At 51.6% G+C, this 19,250-nt stretch overlaps 1 protein-coding gene across 1 annotated transcript; it reads right to left on the bottom strand.

The window, feature by feature from the left end:
• Positions 1-130: 130 nt before the first annotated feature.
• LOC122393975 (serine/threonine-protein kinase 10-like) lies at positions 131-14,921 on the bottom strand (the record flags this gene model as incomplete). The annotated part of the gene is made up of 15 exons (XM_043390500.1): positions 14,471-14,921; positions 13,663-13,827; positions 12,896-13,094; positions 12,426-12,604; positions 11,991-12,161; positions 11,256-11,357; positions 10,377-10,499; positions 8,642-10,058; positions 7,717-8,370; positions 6,441-6,598; positions 5,706-5,921; positions 1,461-1,724; positions 1,011-1,190; positions 442-705; positions 131-244 (listed from the first exon to the last, which is right to left on the bottom strand). Coding segments are annotated over exons 1-15 (4,368 nt in total), but the record flags the coding sequence as incomplete, so codon positions are not given.
• Positions 14,922-19,250: the final 4,329 nt, after the last annotated feature.

Below are 19,250 nucleotides of genomic sequence, written 5' to 3' on the forward strand. Positions count from 1 at the left end.
TATCAACCTTCGATTACAAGAGAGTCATGCTATTGCTCTTAGTCAGCTATAGCCAATCTGTACGGTATCCCCGACACTGTGCTGCACCTCATCCCGTCGCACTCTGCGGCGACCTGCCACCCAGACAGACCTGATGTCGCTGCAGGAAGAACACCTCCTTGACCTGATGTTTGCTCATCTGGTGTTTCTCGTGGATCTGCCGCTCCTCCAGCTCCCACACGGCCGACTCCTTGGCGCGCAGCAGCTGAGGGTGACGCAGACGAGAAGTCAGGCAACGTACAATTATACAATCCTACCGCTCAACTTAAACTCTCACGGATAATCTCATGACTCGGAGATCGACTCACGACGACTGACAATGACTCCACTGGCAACAGGCCGCAACACCGGCGGTCAGTTCATTGGGAGTGGAACTGCGGCCGGCGGCGGGTAGGTACGTACCTGCTGTTTCTGCTGCAGGAACTGTTTCTCCATGAGGGCGATCTTCTCGCGGTGCTGCTCGGCCAGCCGCTGCAGGGAAGACTCGTGCGACTCGTTCAGCCGTTCGATGAAGTCGCGCTCCTTGGCCTGGTGCTCGGCGTCCAGCCGCTCGCGGCGCGTGCGGAACGCCTCCTTGCGCCTGTCGCGCGGCAGCATGTCCGTCTCCTGCTTCAGCAGGCGCACCTCCTGCTTCAGCGTGTCGCGGAACGTCTTCAGCTCGCGCTCCTGTAAAGTGGTTACGGAGACGGGGCGTCGGTCACAGTGCAATTACTATCTCCGCTCTAGAAACCGTGGTCGCTAAATCAATATTCGGATCGGTGCACAAACAACGTCAGCTCCTATTATGATACTCAGATAGTCACAGTCTGAGGAAGACGAACTTCACGGCAGTCATGGCCGTCATAGAACCATGGTGCAAACTAGCAGCCAGCACCAGTACCAAATCGACCTGAAGGTTTTCTATTTGATGCTTATAAACAAGACACCCCTCCCCCGTCTCCATCCCCTTGGTGCTCCTAACTCTGACCGACCTGTTCGGCGCGGATCTTTTTGCTGGCGGAGCGCAGGTCGCTCTCCTGCTGCAGCTCTGCGCGCTCCACCTGCGACTTCTGTTGCCGCTGCAGACTGTCCAGGTCGCTGTCGTACTGGCGCACCAGCTGCGCCATCTCCGACTCGAACTTGCGCTGCTGGTTGTCGCGGCCCAGCTGCGACTGTGGGCGGACGGGCGGGACCAGACGGTCAGCGACACAGCCGGGGCGGCGGGAACAAAGAGGTCGTCGACAATGAGAGGGGGTGGAGAAAATGCAAGCCAATTTTATCGAGGCACTTGGACCGCAATTGTAAGGAGTGTTATTGCAAATGACTTCGAGATATTTGCGTATCCTCTATATCTCAATCTATTGTCCAATAATTTTGAAATAATAAGTTGGCTTTGTCAGTTAACACATCATGACATCATACACAATGAGACAATTGATTACCTTGGCGTTAAGCTCGCGGAACTGTTTCTGCTCCTGTTTCTGCAGCATCTTGAGGTCGCGCAGCTCCTGTTTCCTGAAGACGTGCTCGTCGACGAAGGCCGAGTCGTCGTCGCCGTAGAACACCTTGTGGGTGGTGGTGGTGACGATGACGCCGTCGATCTCGAAGCGGCGCGTGCGCTTCCGCGTCTTCTTGCGCAGGTTGGAGATGGCCTGTTCCTCCTTGGTGCGACTCATGGTGGAGGAGCGCGACACGCCCGACGTGTCCTGAAAACGCAGCGACGGTCAGAGAGCGCGACTCCCGACTACAATAAACCAGTAAAACGCCTTTTGGGCGAAGAACGAACGAGCGAGTTAGTGAGCCCTGCACGTGCGGAAGGGCGAGAGGGTACTTCCAACGGGCTTGCGCAAAGCACCCTTCTAACCGGTCGCTAGCGGTGTACCAAATTTGAACGCAATCGGCCCAGCCGTTCCTGAGATCTGGAAGCGGCATTCTGCACGTGCGCACGTGCAAACGGGGTCCAAACTGACTATTGCACGGCACCCTACTAACCGGTCTCCAACCGTGTACCGAATTTGAGCGCAATCGGCCCAGCCATTCTCGAGATCTGGAAGCGCCCCCTGCACGTGCGCACGTGCAGTAGCACCTTAACCGCAACACATGGGCATGCATTGCCTGGTGGGTGCCTACCTGTATGCCAAATTTCAGCGAAATCGCCCCAGTAATTACCGAGTTATTAAAATGGGAACAAATTTGACACCTCTTATTGTTGTATTTTGCACGTGCACTGGGGGTGACCCACATGCATCGAGAGTATCCTATTTTTGGTAGAAAGGATGCAGCTACCCTATAAAAATTACCGCAAGTCAATCGCCCAAGCAGCTGCTGAGATATGAGCCTCTCAAAATCACTACTTTTGCAAAACAGCTTGAACACCCTTGACTTTTCACGTGGCACGTGCCACGACGGTCACTGAGATGTATCAAAAGTAGTCAATTACGGGGTAGAAGGGATGGGGCTACCCAGCAAAAAAGACCGCAGGCCAATCGGTCCAGCGGTTGCTGAGATATAAGCCTCTCAAAAGCGTTACAGGCCGGGCCGGGCCGGGCCGGGCCGCTCATACTGAGATTTTTCCGTTATATTGAAAAGACTCGCTTCGCTCGCTGCGCTCGCTCGCTCGTAATAAGCGCACCAGCGACGAGATAGCATACACTGAACTGGTATGTCTCCTAAGTACAGCCCACCGCTAAAGTAATGTAGGGTTTTACCCTACATAGTAGTAAAGTACAGAGTACAGAGTACATAGTACAGAGTAGTAAAGTAATCTTGGGTTTTACCAATCTCAACGGTTGGCTTTGACTGGCGATTGTTTAATGCGGAGTGATCGAAAAGAAGATGTCAATAGCTAAAGTTGCAGCTGCAAGGGTAACGATACAATACATATAAGCTACATTCAAAGTTTCATTGTAGTCTGGCTAATCGTTCCTAAGCTTCAGAAGGCTGCAGAACATACCCATGACTGAAACCCCACATTACTTCTGCTGTGGACTGTACCTACTGCGCGGTGGCAAGCCTGTAACGAATAATGAATCCGACGTTTGTTTACGAAAAGCATCGGCTGTTTCGGGCATAACAGAAATTGTATTACTATATATTTATTATTTTTCATTTTTTATTGCGAACATGACAGAAAAGAAAACCCCATACACACAAAAGCGGGTTGCATCAGTGAACTGGGGTACATTTTTGCGCCTGCATCCAAAATATGTGCTATACCAGTGTCCTTTTTCATAAAGATTCTACAATCCGATTGTAGTTTGTACATTTGTAGTTTTCAAAGTACAATTTTACAAACTACTACTTTTCATAAAGCCTGGACATGCGGCGTCAATAGAATTGTACTTTCGATCCGGGAGCGTAGTTTTGCGGGGCTTCGTCTCCATGGCAACGGAGTAAACAAAAACTTCTGCAACAGTTTTCGATGTTGTGTTGCAAATTGCGTATGGTGTGCTGACAGTTTTTTGCAATTTTTAAAAGAAATAATTATTGATAAATAACTTGAATTGCTTTTAGGGATCAGCCATCGCTTTGCACATGCATAGCTAGAACTTTTATGCTGAAAGTATTAACATTTTCAACATTGCAATCATTTCAAGATGTACTTGTTTCGAGATTTGGTATCTGGGTAAGTCCAACAAGTCATTAGTTTCGTGAAAGAATTATTCATGAATTGTTCAGACAATAATGCAAAAATGGCTGAAAAAGGTTTAGGCTAAGCCTATCCGGGTTATAGAGTGGTTATTATGGATATTGTTGACCGTCATATTACCTAGCGACGAGCTATGTGACCTCAAATTGCTTTGAGCCTTGAATTACCCGTTTTGATAAGTAATGCAGCCTTGTGAAACATGAAGCAACAAGAAAGCCAGCGAATCAAATGCCAAAATCAAAATGCAAGAGCATTGTGACGAAGCGAGAAGCAAATAGATGGAGGCTGGAGCCACCCAGGAGACGGGATGAAAACTGATAAAAATACAAGCTTTCCTACTGCGTGAAAGGAAATGGGCTACAAGTCTTGAAGAGAAGATGCATGGTCATTCCATTGTGTTGGTTGAAGAAACTGAGCCGGAAACGAATAGGACATGAGCGTAGGCTGCTCTTTTTTCCCAGAGAACTTTATCCGCAAAAAAACTGTTATGTTAATGTAAGATTATGAGCTACCTATGTTAAAAAAAATGTTACATGAGTCGATCGATGGTAGGTATAGTACCTAGCATAATGTATTCAGATATTGATATCAATAATAGCTAGGTACCTATATATTTATCCTTCACTTTTAGATATTATTCGTGAACTTATTATGACTACTTACTGACAAAAAGGTTCGTATGAATAAGGAAAATAAATTGTTGATAAAATACCGTCTTTTTGTCGAATTATAAACAATGAATAGGCCCGAACGATGCTACGAATTTCAGCGCTTTAGTTCCTTCCGTTCAAAAACGCCATTGGCGTGGGTCAGCCGGATCGAGGGGGGTCGGGTCGAGCCGTTCAATGCCGGCATTTTTTCGGAAATGCGGCACACATGAAGTTGTATATAAACAGGAAAATGATGAAAATAACCAGTTAAGTGCCTTTTGGGCGAAAAACGAGCGGGAACAAAGTTAACACCTCTTCTTTTTGCTTTTTGCACATGCAGTGGGGGCCACTCACATAGGTCAAGAGTATGCGACCTTTGGTAGAAGGGATGCAGCTACCCTACAACAATTACCGCAAGACAATCGTCCTAGCGGCTGCTGAGATATGAGCCTCTCAAAATCACTACTTTTGCAAAACAGCTTGAAAATGAACACCCTTGACTTTTCACGTGGCACGCAGTAGCGGCGTAACACCTTCAATTAAGGGGTCTGCCGACTGCCGACTTTTGATCCCATTCTTTCCATGCAACGTCCATAGGGCTAATGATAAAATAGCAAAATCAAAGGGGGGTACGGTGCCCCCCACCCGTTCCATAGCCAATGGTGGTACGTGCCACTGAGGGTTTCTGAAATGCATTAGGAGTAGTCAATTACGGGGTAGAAGGAATAGGACTACCCAACAAAAAAGACCGAAGGCCAATCGGTCCAGCGGTTGCTGAGATATTAGCACGGCAAAAGTGTTACTGGCCGGGCCGGACCGGGCGGCTCAATACTGAGATTTTTTCGTTGACCTCGCTTCGCTCGCTGCGCTCTCTCGCTCAGTAATAATATATATCGTGTATCTGAGCATTGGTTATTATTGAATTAAATTATTAGCAACGTTAAGCTGATTCCTATGCTTCATCTCCGAAATTCTACACACGGTTAGGGCGTTGTAGATTTCGATTGTATTTTCCGTCAAGGAAATCCCAAAATCAGAGGAACCGTTCTTTTTATGAAACAGATTGCTAGTTTTTTGGCTGATAATTGCGGAATGTGAGTTGTAGGTTTGTGGAATTGTAGTTTGTACTTTCGGATTGTACTTTTTCCTTTATGAAACAGATTTGTACAATCGAAAGTACAAACCTACAAACTACAACTACAATTCTACAATTCCAGGCTTTATGAAAAAGGACACAGAGCGGGCAGCGGGGGAGTGTAGCGTAGCTTCTTTACCTGAGCCGGCGGCGGTGGAGTGTAGTGTGTGTTACATGCCCGGGTCGGTGTGGGGTAGTCTACCGAGTTGTATACCTGAGCGGGCGGCGGGGGAGTGTAGCGTAGCTTCTTTACCTGAGCGGGCGCCGGGGCGGGTCGTTTCTTCCTGAGCACCACCTCGTCATCGTCCTCCGCCTCCTGCTCAGCCGGCGGCGGCTGCTTCTGGTTCTGTTTGGAGGCGGCCGGCGGCGGCGGAGCGGCAGGCGGAGGCATGTTCTCCTTCTGGCTGCCAGCAGAGTCGGATCCGGTGCGCTCCTCGCCGCTGTCCTCGCTGCTACCGCGGGACACCGGCTGCACGGAGGGAGAAGAGAGGTCAGACACACAGTGGATCACGGGTAGGAGGCGAGTGGATAGGTCAGATACCAGCTGCAAGGACAGACAGGAGACAGATCAGACAAGGTGGGCGGAGAGAGCGTGGGCCGTGGAGAGGTCTCATTGATGTTATGTAAACTGAGGGACATCGGATAATCACTAGGTAGCGGCAATGACCTAGTGTCGTTGCATGGACGGAGCAAAGGTCAGACTAAAAGTAAGTGTTTATAGGACGTGAGGTGAGGGTTAATCAAGAAGGTTATCAGTATAATACAAAACTAGAACAACGATCACTTGTTATTTTAATAAATGGTATCGTGTGACCATGTTGTATGAGAAGCATGGTTACATAAGCAGCAACAGTCGTTGTGATTTGGAGATCACTAAATATAAGTACGTGCTACGTCGCACGCAAGGGAAGTGTCATCTAACCAAGTACAGTCGCATCCACTTCAATAACCGCCCCGCCAGCGACAGCGGCTGTCGCCGGAGACTGACCCGCGCCGTGGAGTTGTGCTGCGGCGAGAAGACGGTGTCGTCGTCGTCATCGTCTTCCGCATCGTCTTCCTCCTCATCATCCGGCAGCTGGTCCACGTCCGAGGAGCCGACCGTGGTGCCGGCCACCAGCAGGGACGTCGGTGAGGTGCCGTCGGCGCCTGCAGTGAGCAGTCGGTCACAGCACACCAGGTCACACCGGGGGGGGGGGGCATTAGCAGGGTCACAGCACACGTTATAAAGGGTAACACCAGCAGGGGCGCCTGAGTTGCGCCGGAGAGGTACCGTCGGTGCCTGCGGGGTCGGTCACAGCACACCATATCACACGTGGGACCACCAGGCGGGGTCACAGCACACGTAACACAGGGTGACACCAATAGAGTCACAGCAGAGCACGCCATGTCACACGGAGGTAAGTACTACCAGCAGCCAGTACGTCAACGCGTTTGAAAGCCAATTTGCATGGCAAACATGCCGTATTTGGCGTATAACATCCGGGTCCTATTCAACAAGGCATTGATATAAGCGGCTACCGGTACTGTCGGCACTCCAATTCTGCATGGTAATCGGGTCTAAGACGCATCAATTAGTAAGTTGTGACGTCATCTCGTAGGAAATTGTCGCGAACGCCGAGATCCCAAAGCGTTCCAAAGTGTCATGCAAGGACGATCAGTGCGTGACGTCACCTAAAGAAACACTAGTAGACACTGACAGTAATGTGGAATCGAACGAACATCCTGACATCAGCTAACGAATGTTCCATCAGCGGCCCATTATAAACGTCAAATGACCAAGAGCGTCATGCTGGTCGGACTATCACCTTCATCAGTATGCAGCGCAAACATAAGGAAGGTAAGAGCATCTACATGAAATCCTACATGAAATCACATAACGCGTGTTGTGCCCATGCCGTAATTCGCACGCACCATGAAGTAATTAATTCATCAAACTGTAAAACCAGACCCGGATCTAGAACGACAAAGAGGCTATTTTCGGTGAGCTCAAAGAAAATACGGACAAAGTTCACTGAGGCTCGAGTCTTCCCAAACCATCCCTGATGGTCCTGGTAGCTGTGGCCTTCATCACTCACACAACAATACATCACCGACGTGTGCCCTCCCCGAGTGTCCCCCAGAGACCCACGCCCTCGAGCAATAACGTCCATCACCGACAACCTCTCCCTGAATGTACCCAGAGACCCACGTCTTCGAGCACTGACGTCCACCACCGACAACCCTTCCCTGAGTGTCCCCAGAGGCCGGAGTCCCCGAACACTCACCGGCAGCGGTGTGGTCGTCGGCCGGCTCCACCTGCACCACCGACACGTGCGGCTCGGTCGTCTCCTGCTCCTGGTCGGGCAGCTCCTGCTCGGCGGCCTCCTGTAGGGTGAGCTCCAGCCGACCGGCGGCCGCCGCGCCGTCCGCCGGCTCCTGCGGGCCGCTCTGCACGATACTGCAGCCGTCGATCAGTACCTCGCTGTCGTCCAGCCGGCGGCCGGCCGCGGCGCTATCCACCGCGTCCCCCTCGGCCGGCGCCGGGCCGTCACCTGTACCGCCGCCCGAGCCGGGCTCGTCCACCGAGACGGCTGTGTCGCCGGTGTCGGCAGAGGCCGGAGCGGCGTCTCCCGCGCCGCGCTCCGGCGGCAGCTCCGACCAGACGGCCTCGTCGTCGGCCGAGGACGCCTCGGAGCCGAGCGAGATAAGCGCCTCCTCGAGCGACTGGTCGAGTGCGGCGGCGGCGGCGCGCTCCGCCTCGCGCTCGGCCTCCTCGTGCTGCAGCCGCACCACCTCGCCGATCAGCGAGTCCATGATCTGGTGGGCGCTCAGCTCGGCGTCGCTCTCATCTTCGTCGCCGGCTACCGGTGACGGCGGCGGGGAGAGCGCCTCCTCGTCTTGCTGCGGAGGGGCCGCGCCCTCCGCCGGCTGCGGCCAGTCTGACGGCGACACAAACACAACATCACACACCCAGCCGTGAGCCCGAGATATAACGCTGATTTATGCATAAATTATCAGCGGGTTGTAAACGTTACACAAAATATAACCATGTAACACTGAGCATAGCAAGCGCATGAAGGTGGGATGATTGATTAGATATTAAATAACCTTACAAAGACGTTGAGAGAAAATCAAATCACCATTTGAGAGCCACCCTTATCCTAAATAGGCGTACCCTACCGACAGAGCGGTCGCCCATCCTGAACTCACCGTCGACCACCTGTATGCGCGCACCGTCACCGCTGCTCTGGATCAGCGTGGTGACCGTGCCGCCCGACTCAGTGTCGTCAGCCGACACAATGACGCGCGCGGCGCCGTCACCCGCCGCCAGACCGACGCTGGGCGTCTCGGCCGCTCCCTGGTCCACCGGCTGGTCGTCCACCTCCATCGGAGCAGCCGGCTCCGGCTCCCGCTCCGGCTCCGTCTCCGTCTCCATCGCCGTCCCCTCCGGCTCCCCGGCAGTTGCCGGCGCGGGCGGACCGGTGGCGGTCGCCGGCTCCGCGGGTTCCCCTACAGCCGCCGGAGCCTCGGCCGCCTCGGCCGGGCCTGTCGGCGGCGCCTGCTCGGCAGGTGGAGACGGAGACGCGGCAGGGACAGCCGGGACAGGCGCCGCCGCCGACTCGGCCGGCGCTGACGGCTGGGGCTCCGCTGGTGATGACACCGGAGCGGGCATGGCCTCCTCAGCCGGTGTGGGCTGCTCTGCAGGCGGCACCGCCACTGCCGGCGGTGCGGCGGGCTGTGAGACCGGCGCTGTCGCTTCTGGCTGAACTTTGGCCTGGTCTCCTGCAGCTGCCGGGGCAGAAGGAGAAGCAGGGGCGTCGGCAGAAGACGGGGCCTCGGACGGGACAGCAGCAGCAGCAGCGGTCGGTGACGGTAGAGCATCACCCGCTAACGCTTCGGAAGACGCTGCCTCTGAAGGAACTGGGTCCTGGACGGTCACCGCCGCTGCCGCTACTGATGCTGCTACTGTCGCTCCTCCTGCCGCCGCCGTGGTCGCTGCTGCTGCTGCCGTCGCCGAGGGCGTTGTTGCAACAGCTGCTGCGGGAGGTGTTTCCTTCGCCGACGTCGCGACTGGAGTCGAATCTGGCGCCAACTCTTTGACTGGTGCAGGTGACGATTCTTTGCCTGCCGTCGGAGCTGCTGTTGGTTCTTTGGTTGGTGCTGGGGGTGGTGTTGGTTCGTTGGTTGACGCTGGGGGTGGTGTTGGTTCTTTGGCTGCTGGTGGGGGTGTCGGCTCCTTGGTTGCTGCTGCTGGAAGAGGCGTTGATTCCTTAGTCGGTGATTCCTTGGCTGGGGCTGGTGCTGCTTCTTTCGGCGCCGCTGAAGGTGGTGTTGGTTCTTTGACTGGTGTCGGTGTTGGTGACGCACCAGGAGCCGGGCTTGGTGACGGTTGTTTGACTGGTGCCGGCTCCTTGGCGGGGGCGGCTGCTGGTGCTGGGACAGGGGCGGACTTTTTGGCCGGCACTGAGGCTGGTGCCGGCTCTTTGGCCGCCGCCGGTACCGGCGTCTTCTCCTCGGCCGCGGCAGCGGGAGCGGCCTCGGCAGCCGGGGCCGGTGGGGGCGGCGCCGGCTTCTTTTTCTCTGGCGACTTGGCCGGCTCGGCCACGGCTGGCGGCTTCGGCGCCGGCTGCGGGGCAAACAGACCGTTAGCACCATCAGAGCACGTGCATTTGTTCGCAGGTGTCTGGAGGTAGGCAGGCAGTAGTTGGGTCATTTTCGGCACAACGAGAGACCAAAAATGCACGGCTCAGTAGGAAAACGGACTCGACCGAAAACAAATACATAGCAACAAGCTTTTTCCACTCCAAGTTATTTCAATATCGTTACCACGTTTTTGGCCTAAAACCTACCAAACCAAAAAAAAAAAAAAAATAGAGTCGTTTTACTTGTCTAATCACAGCATCTCTTAACTCTGCCCTGCCTGAGAAGGAGACGAGACACCCACCTTCTTTTTGGGTGATGCCGGCGGCGGCTCGGTGGCGTCGGCGTCGGCGGGCTCGGCCTCTTCGTCGCCTTCGTCGGTCGGCGGCAGGCCAGAGTCCAGGCTGAGTCGGGAGGCCCGCGTGTCCTGCCCGACGGAAGACGCGTCAACGCAAAGGTACACACACATTGACAGACGGACAAGGGCGCGGAAGAGGACCTAATGTGGACAGGACATCCGAATCCGAACCACTGTGCGTCGGTATTTTGGTCACGTTTAATATAAGCCGATATACTTCCCGGTACTGAAAAGCGGTTGCTGGTTGAGTGAGCGGAGATAACTGCCCCCCCCCCCCGCGACCTCGGACTCGGAGGCATGAATGACTGATTAATCCCGTTTCGTGGCGCATTTACAATGAGAACCCACTTGGCGCTGGTCCTACCTTACCGCCGTGAGCGGAGCACGGTGTCTGTCTCCGCCTCCTTCCCTTCTGAGCCGCGTGTAACACACAGACATACGGGGGTAGGGGCGGCACCGTGGCCGGGTGCGCAAAGCAAGGAACACAGAAAAGCCGCAGAGAGGCGGCGGAGAAAGGATCCGCAGGGCGAACAGACTGGTGATAAGACGAGAAGAAACAGATATGCGCTCATGAAAACTGAGACTCCATTCGCCCTCTGAACACATTACTGGCGTATTCGGTGCGGCGTAGGCGTAGACTGGCGGAGAACGAGCTGATACGCCAAGTACACAAAGCGTAATAGCCAGATGAGATAGCGACACGGCGATTAGGCAATGGGGAGTCTCCAGACCAGACCACACGCGCGGGAAAGAAGCATATGTGGCGTTGACAGCGAGAGCGATCCCCGTGGCAGTACTCCCCTCTCCCCCCGCCAACCGACCTACCTCGTCGGTGGCGTCTTCGATACCCTCGACCACGTCCGCCTTGTACTCGAGCAGCAGCTCGCGGATCGGCTTGTTATCCAGGGTGCGGTTAATGAACGGTAGCTGAGGGCACACAGTCACAGACGGTCAACGCACGGGCGGCCCGCAGTCGCACCGACCGGCACTTTGCAGCAAACATAGCTCGGCTCATCGTCCAGCTGGTGTTCTGTTACAGTGGAAGTTGAGATTGCACTGCTTTCGTTAAGCCGTAATAGGTTCACAATAAACTGTAAATTTTTACGCTAATGTTTTCGCAAAATTAAAATGAGTGACAAAAACGCGCATCTTCAGGCTCAAATTTTACAATTTTTTTCAAATTTTGTTAATTTTTACGCTAATGTTTTCGCAAAATTAAAATGAGTGACAAAAACGCGCATCATCAGGCTCAATATCCACTATCCAGTCCATTGTCACCTGAACCAGCGGTAAGCAATTGAGTCAAGTCTTCCGCGCGCAATACAATTCATAGGCGTCATTGAATTACAAAGCAGATCTCGCGTCCGATCTACTCAATTTCGCTCACGAAACGAACTTCTAGGAATCGTTTACTGAGGAAAGCGCCGCTTGGAATATCTTCTGACTGGCGGGACAAGTAGCAAATCCAATACGGCTGAAAACTGAGCACTCTCATCCAACTGCAAAAGTTCAGGACGTCACCGGAAGCCGCCTCCAGCAGTTCATCCAGTTCAGACCGACCTGGAGCAGCTCGCTGGCCTCGGCCCGCTTGCTGGCGTCCTTTTTCAGGCAGGCGGCGATGAAGGCGTTGAACTCTCGGCTCCACTGGCTCGGCCGGTCCAGGGTCGGAGGGTCGTACTTCTGTATCCGCAGCATCGCCCGCACCGGGTTCAGCTCGTTGTACGGCGGCTCCTAGATAGGTAAAAATCACGGTTACATGTCAAATATCGTGCACACTTTCGCCATTAATTAATAGTGGCACAAACAAGGCTGGTTCTTTTTGGGGCGTCAAAATAATGTCCGAATAAGCAAAACAAAATTACATGACTATTGGCCAAAAAGCAGCGTCATTCTAACCGAAAAGCAAAAGAACACTTAAGTCAATACAGCTACGTTCCAACACAACACACCAGCGGACCGCTCTGACTGACGCCGCAGCCCGATGTTCCCGCTCACCTTTTGCGCGAACTCGATCATGGTGATGCCCAGTGACCAGATGTCTGCCAGCCGGTCGTACGGGTCGCTGAGCGAGGTCTCACAGATGATCACCTCGGGAGCCATCCAGAATGGTGTGCCGATGAACGTCGTGTGTTTCTGAAGCGTGTGCTTGTTCTTGGCAGACACGCCAAAGTCGGCTGCGGGAGAGGATGTCACGGTAAGCAATAAGCATCGGAGGAGGAGATACAATGGTGGGCAGCTGGCGACAATAGAATGGCGCTAAAATAGGCTATACTTTTCAGCGAGACAGAGACAAGGCAGTGCGGCTCCAACGGCTCCGTCGGCACCGGCGACCGGATGACAGCAGCAGAAACTCGGACACTCAGACACTCACTGAATTTAAGGCCGAGGTTGAAGGCGGCCGTCACTCGAGACTCTCCAACACTCAGACACCCTCAGTTTGACGAGGTTGCCGCTCGGACACTCACTCAGTTTGACGCCTCCGTCCATGGTGAGCAGCACGTTTCCGGCCTTGATGTCCCTGTGGACCACCTTGTGCTGGTGCAGATACTCGAGGCCCTCCACCATGCCACGGGTGATGTAGGCGATCTGGGGCTCCTTCAGTCCGCGGTCCAGCTCGACCATGATCGAGTCCACGGCACCGCCGTCACAAAACTCCAGCAGCATCTGCACGACACACAGACAGGTGGTGTCAATCGCACCGGGAAGACACACGATAGCCGTCATTTATCAATCCATGCCCCATGATCCTTCGATTTCTAGCTAAAGTGTTGAGCAATTAAAGTTTAAGCATACCGTCAAACAAGCTGTTTATATCGAAAGTTAAATAAGAGTACGTTTCTATCATATCTGTTCTGATAGTCGTGCTTGTAGTATGGGTTAAATCAGAGCCCACCGTGCGGCAGACTGCGGTTTTACACAGCTGCTGCCAGTCAGGTCTCCAGACGCTGTCTTATCGATTACACCTGCACCCACCGACCACCGACCGGCTTCCCGATCAATACCGAACGACTGAAATGCCTGCCGTAAGTCGTATTCCCAAGGCTTCTGACCGACTGTCTGAGTATGCACTCGGCTTGCCGATTACCTTAGCGACGGGCGGCGGTCCCGCCCCTGCAGTCGGCTGGACAGCCTTGCGACACAAATAGCGGACCCCAGAGGAAAAGAGAAAGGAGAGGAAGGTATGGGAGGACAACGGGAGGGGAGGAGAGGGAGGGGCAGCGGTGCGACTCACCCAGAGCTGCTTTCTCTGCAGGTAGGCGTCCAGCAGTCTGACCACGTGCTTGTGGTCCATCTCTGTAAGGATGTCGATCTCGACCATGAAGTTGTCGAGCTCGTCGTCCTCTGCCATTTCGCACACCTTGGCGGCGCCCACTTGGAACGACTGACGGTGCACCGCCTACGGAGGGGGGGGGGGGGGCAAGACAGGTCAGTCTGGAAGCAGGACCTGACCCCGTTGAACGGAGCGGTTAGACTGGAGGGAACGACACCGGGCCCGATTGATCGACATCGAAACACCAAACGCAAACAACGACAGTCTGGACAGGGAACAAAACTTCGACGCCCCGCTTCCTACATACATAGGTACATAGAGGGGAACGAAGGATCAGCTATGGCATATAAATGGAAATCGGTACGACTAACGCACATGCAAAGTTGAGTTTGCGGCATTCATATTTGTCACGTGACCGTGTTATGCAATAGGTAACCACCGTTTAAATTAGAAACCGGAATCGGAGACGACTAGTTAGTTCCAGAAAAAAAAACATCAAACAGACAGGAAAATGAACAGCTCATATGCATCAAATAAGTGTAAAAGCATAGGAGAATTATAGGAAAACAGTCGCTTGAATGACGGCTGAATAGCGTGACACAGTTATTGATACTAGTATGATACATAAAAGTGGTGATAGACGATGAACTAAAGCTGACACGATCACGACATTCAATACACGCCGCGTCGAGCTGCGTGTATTGAAGTAGAGCTTACATAAAATAAAACTAGCACAGGATAAAAAAAAGGTCTGACGATCGGCACCTACCTTATAGACCTTCCCGAAGGCGCCATCTCCGAGCTCGCCCTGGAGCTCCCAGACGGCCTCCGGGTCGATCCCGACCTTCACATTGTGCAGCACGCGCCGCTTCTTAGAGGCACTCTCGCTGCCACCAGTAAAAAGAGACTTCAGATTCTTAAAAAATGCCATCTTCGCGTTTCGTTATACCATTGTCTGGTTCTGGAAAAGAGGTAGGTTGTAAGCCTTTTACTACCACATAATAAAGGCTTATTTGTAACAAACGATTTTTAAAAGGTAAGACGCCTCAATTAGTCACGACGTAGGGACGCACCTGTGGCATTAGAATACCAGCGCTAAAAATGCAATCAACGCAACGATCCTTTGAAGTCGGTTACAATAGCCCGAATCACGTTCCGTGATTCTACATCCACGAGCGACACTTTCAATGGACCTACACACGGCCTGTTCACATCATCGAGTCCGACTGCATTCCGCTGCAAACTCCCAACACAATATAATCATACAACACTCATACATACACAAATATGACTGCCTCATTCTCGTAAAACGGGGGAGGGGGAGGGGTGGGGCAGACCGGGCAACTACGGGAGTGACAGCCGCCCAGTGAACGCTACCGCCGACCCCGCGACACGCGCGCTGCACGACAATAGCGCCGGGCCGAAACGGTATCAGCTTACGCCGCACATTGCCGAGTTAGAATACGGTCCAGCTCGGCCGATGCAGCACCGTTTTCCGATAGTCAAAAACACATCAGCAATTTAACCCTCGCCGGAACTGTTGGTTTTCTACATACGCGTCGGCCGAGGAAGGGGCTTTACGACCCCCCCCCCCCATCTCGCCGTTTCGCTCCTGATGGAGCTAGAGCCTCGCGGAAAAAACAAGCGTGTGCGCCGTTACAAACGCAGCAACTGATACCCGATTTTAGGGTCTCAAGTCAACCGGTAACCTCTGAGGTCAGGTCAAGTGGCCCAAGTCACGGGTTCGGTTTTTTGATAACTTCGCAGTGAAAAACGGTCGCAGAGCCCGCGAAATATGATGCATCGGACCGGACCTTGCAAGGAGTGCATGAAATCACGATTCCGTGTGCTTGAGGTAGTTTGAGATCGTTCCCAGCGCCAAAATAGCAGTTTTCATTTTTCCCCAGGACTCATAATACTAATAGTGACTAGTGAGGTCACATAATGGTGAGGTCACATGACAGACAAGACCTCATGTGACCTTCAGGAAAAATCATAGATATTAAAGTTGTGAGACCTCTGGAGGATACTACGTCCTGTAAGTTTCATCTCCCTGTGAAAATTCCTCTGGCACTGAGGGCGTTGCGAATTTGCGACACCTGGGGACTGTGCAGAGGTTCAGTTATGACGCCATGGGTCAGTGACCTGACCTGACCTGAAAATGCAGTTGGTGTCACAAGATCCGGCTTGAATCTAAGGTGAGGTACGCCCAGTTTCAGCTCTCTACCGCCGGCGTGTTCGGAGCTTTCGCGAAAAAAAAACTGTGGGCGAGGGTTAATTGCCCTATAACTACACTGACACTGAAATTGTTTTGAAAATATCCACCCATCAATAAGATTAACAGGAATCTTGGCCATATACATCCCAAGGTCCTGACCTAACCAAAGTTCAGGTCTATTTTGCAACCTCTCCTTTATGAGTCGATGGTAGTGTAGCTGAACTGCAGGTGCTGAGATGAAGCAGATGCAACTGCAGCTGAATAGTTAAACTGACACATCTCAACAAGAGAAATAGGTACCCTGATACTAAACAAAATGTGATTGAACATTTTTATCAAGCCATTACAAAAAAAGCATGTCTACAAAAATATGTCTTCAAAAAATGGCAATTTTTATGGTTTGCAATATGGATGGCAAATGACCACAGGTCAACACTGAGGACAAATTAGTGACACAGCACTAAGAGAGAGCTATCAATTCATATGTTTATTTGTAATACCTTTTCTAAATAGGTAATTTATGATAAAAGCTAGGTATAGGTAACTATAACTGCTACATTGCTGTATAGGTCATCAGCTACGACAAGTTAAACTAGCACAGCCAAGCTGGTAGTGCAGGCATTATTCATTAGCTGGTAATCTCAAGATTACGGTAATCTCACTCACATACTACCAATTACACTGCTGTGCTGGAGGAAAGTGGTGAGGGAAATACTAAAGAGCACACTACAATCATAATCCCAAGCTTTTTATGAACCTCAACCATGAGCAGTGAGCACCAAAATAACACAATCCTCACAACTTCTATTTGCAAGATTTAAAATAAAGAGAAAACTTCACAAAAATAAGAACATCATTGTTGACACTTGATAATTTTGATTTCTGTATCTATATTCTATGCAATGCATGGACATAAGCCATGCATGGCAGTGTTTCATTTTTCAGCCTTTTTGGTGGCAAATCACACCTAATGGGGAAAATATTTTCATCTCTAAAATATGAATGACCAACTTTACTTCATCTCTGAAAAGAGTTTCATGTATTCCCAACAGCCAGTTCACTTGTCACTTGACAGTTGATGCACCCACATCCTTTTGTTCCACACCCTGTCAAGATCCTGACATGAAATCCTGGTTTATCAGTTAGCATAAAAATTGGCATTAAACCATTTTGCAAAAATACTGCAGTTATTTACTTTCTTTTTTTTTCATCCTAAGATTTTTTTTCTTCATCGGTACACCCAACCAATATCCAATTTTAGAACACTGATGCATGGTGAGGTGATAACAGCATAGTGCTGCAATTCAGGCTGCAATGCAATAGCAGCAATAGTACGGCAACAGCCTCTGCCAAGCCATATGGATAAGGTTTCCCTCCTACCTCTGTTCAATTTGTTTTAGATACACTCAGTAGAGAAATGACATGAGCACTTTAGGGCAGAAGTGAATGCTGAATAAACACTTAAAACATCAGTAGGTGTTATATAAAAACCTCTAAAAAAAATCAAGAATCCAATTAAAAATGACAATTAGAGCAAACCAGTTCAGTACAACTGAACTGAGACTATTTCAACTTTCAATTCTACTTTCAAATCAGGCTATTTTTCCTTTAAAGTTTGCAGTAAACTTTAGAAACCACATGAAAAAATAACTATTGATGTGCAAGAAGATATCTGATTAAGGTGGGTGATATTTTTCACAATTATGCGGCCCGGTAGCACAGTCGGTTAAGGTGTCATCCCGCGGTGCGTGCGCCGTGCAGTGACGGGTTTCGGGTTCAATTCCTGATTCTGCCCGTTCCACAGGCATTGTCCCTGGCTGTGTCACCAGGTGTGGGGTAGGCTCCCAGTTCAGCCGCAGCCTGGGGGTAGGGTTAGGACGAGGAGAAGCAGCTGTGCTCTCTCCTAATTGGCATATCTGCCAGTTGGACAGGCCCAAACAAAAAAAAACATATTTAGTGTGGTTGGCAAATCTCATGGATGACTTTGGACTAAGAATAAATGCAGCTGGCAACTTCTCTAATACTCACTCACTGCTCATGCTGCTCACGGATCTTTGGAACGAAAAGCAGGAAACGTTGAATCTAGCCACACCCTAATAGCTTGATCACCTGAGAAAGTAAATTATTAATAGTGCCAAAAATCTAAAGCTTCGGAATAAATATCATTTTACCAAACAATATTCAATTTAATAGCCCAATGGTTTGTAACACACATCATGGTTAGCTTTCCAGCAAAATATCCACACCTCAACCTACTGATTCACAGGAATGGTGCTAGACTACCCACTAAAGCAGTTCAAAACAATTATTTTTTATAAGAGCACACAAGTCAAATGTTACAAGGATATTTTCAATAAAAAGCCTGTTCCATCAGTTTTCGATCCCAATCCACACCACAGCGCCAACAGCAATACATGACATCGAATTGTAATCCCAAGACGATAAAAGGTATACAAGTAAATAGAAAGAACAAAACACGACTCGAGTTCGAATCAAATCGCAATCAATGCAATCTCGATTACTTACAACCCTGCCACTGTATAAACAAAGTAAGCCACGCCTCCCACTTTCACAGCGACAGGCTTTGATGACACACCGCGCACGGGCCCGCTCTCGCGCTCTGCAGTTTCTGTTTCTGTTTCCTCCACGGAAACGGTTCCTTTCCGGTCAAGCCGCGGACCCGAGGGGTGTTCACGGGCACCGCACACTGCTGCGTGCGCTGTGTGCGGTGCGTCCAGCAGGCGTGGGGGTAGGGGATGGGTAGGCGGCTCTGACGTCACGGCTGCGTGCGGTGGACGGTCCGCTGTGGCCAGTCCCGACCGGCCACAGCGATCGCTGTGTGCGGTGACGGAAGGCTGACGTAGAGACGAAGTGGGCGGAGCTTCGAGGCTGTGTGCGGTCCGACCGCACACAGGGCCCGTGAACAGCCCTCCGGACTACTAGTTACTCTCATCACCGCCAGATGGCAGAGGCTGTCGCAAACCGCAGACCCACGGACCAGCTTCCTCTTCATCGAACGAGACGATGTATAGGTGGATTAAATACGGCTCCCTCTGAAATTAGATATGGAAAGCTACTAGCTGCGACTTCTTTCAGTCTTATAGAATCGCGAGCCCGTAAGATGGATGGGCCGGTGGTGAGAAAGTCGCTTTCACAAGGCTCCGAACCTGTGCACCAAACTTCGTAGCGGGCTCGGCCACCACGGATGAGTATCAATAGATTGATCACCTGTCCGTGCTTCTATCCTCAGGATACTGATTACTGAAGTCCTTCTCCTCCACGCCACAACCCCTTCCGGGCTGGGCAGGCAACTTTATCTCATGCGGGCTGC

Source organism: Amphibalanus amphitrite, unplaced genomic scaffold (assembly GCF_019059575.1).
Source record: "Amphibalanus amphitrite isolate SeventyFive unplaced genomic scaffold, NRLGWU_Aamphi_draft 000566F_arrow, whole genome shotgun sequence".
NCBI classification, from domain to species: domain Eukaryota; kingdom Metazoa; phylum Arthropoda; class Thecostraca; order Balanomorpha; family Balanidae; genus Amphibalanus; species Amphibalanus amphitrite.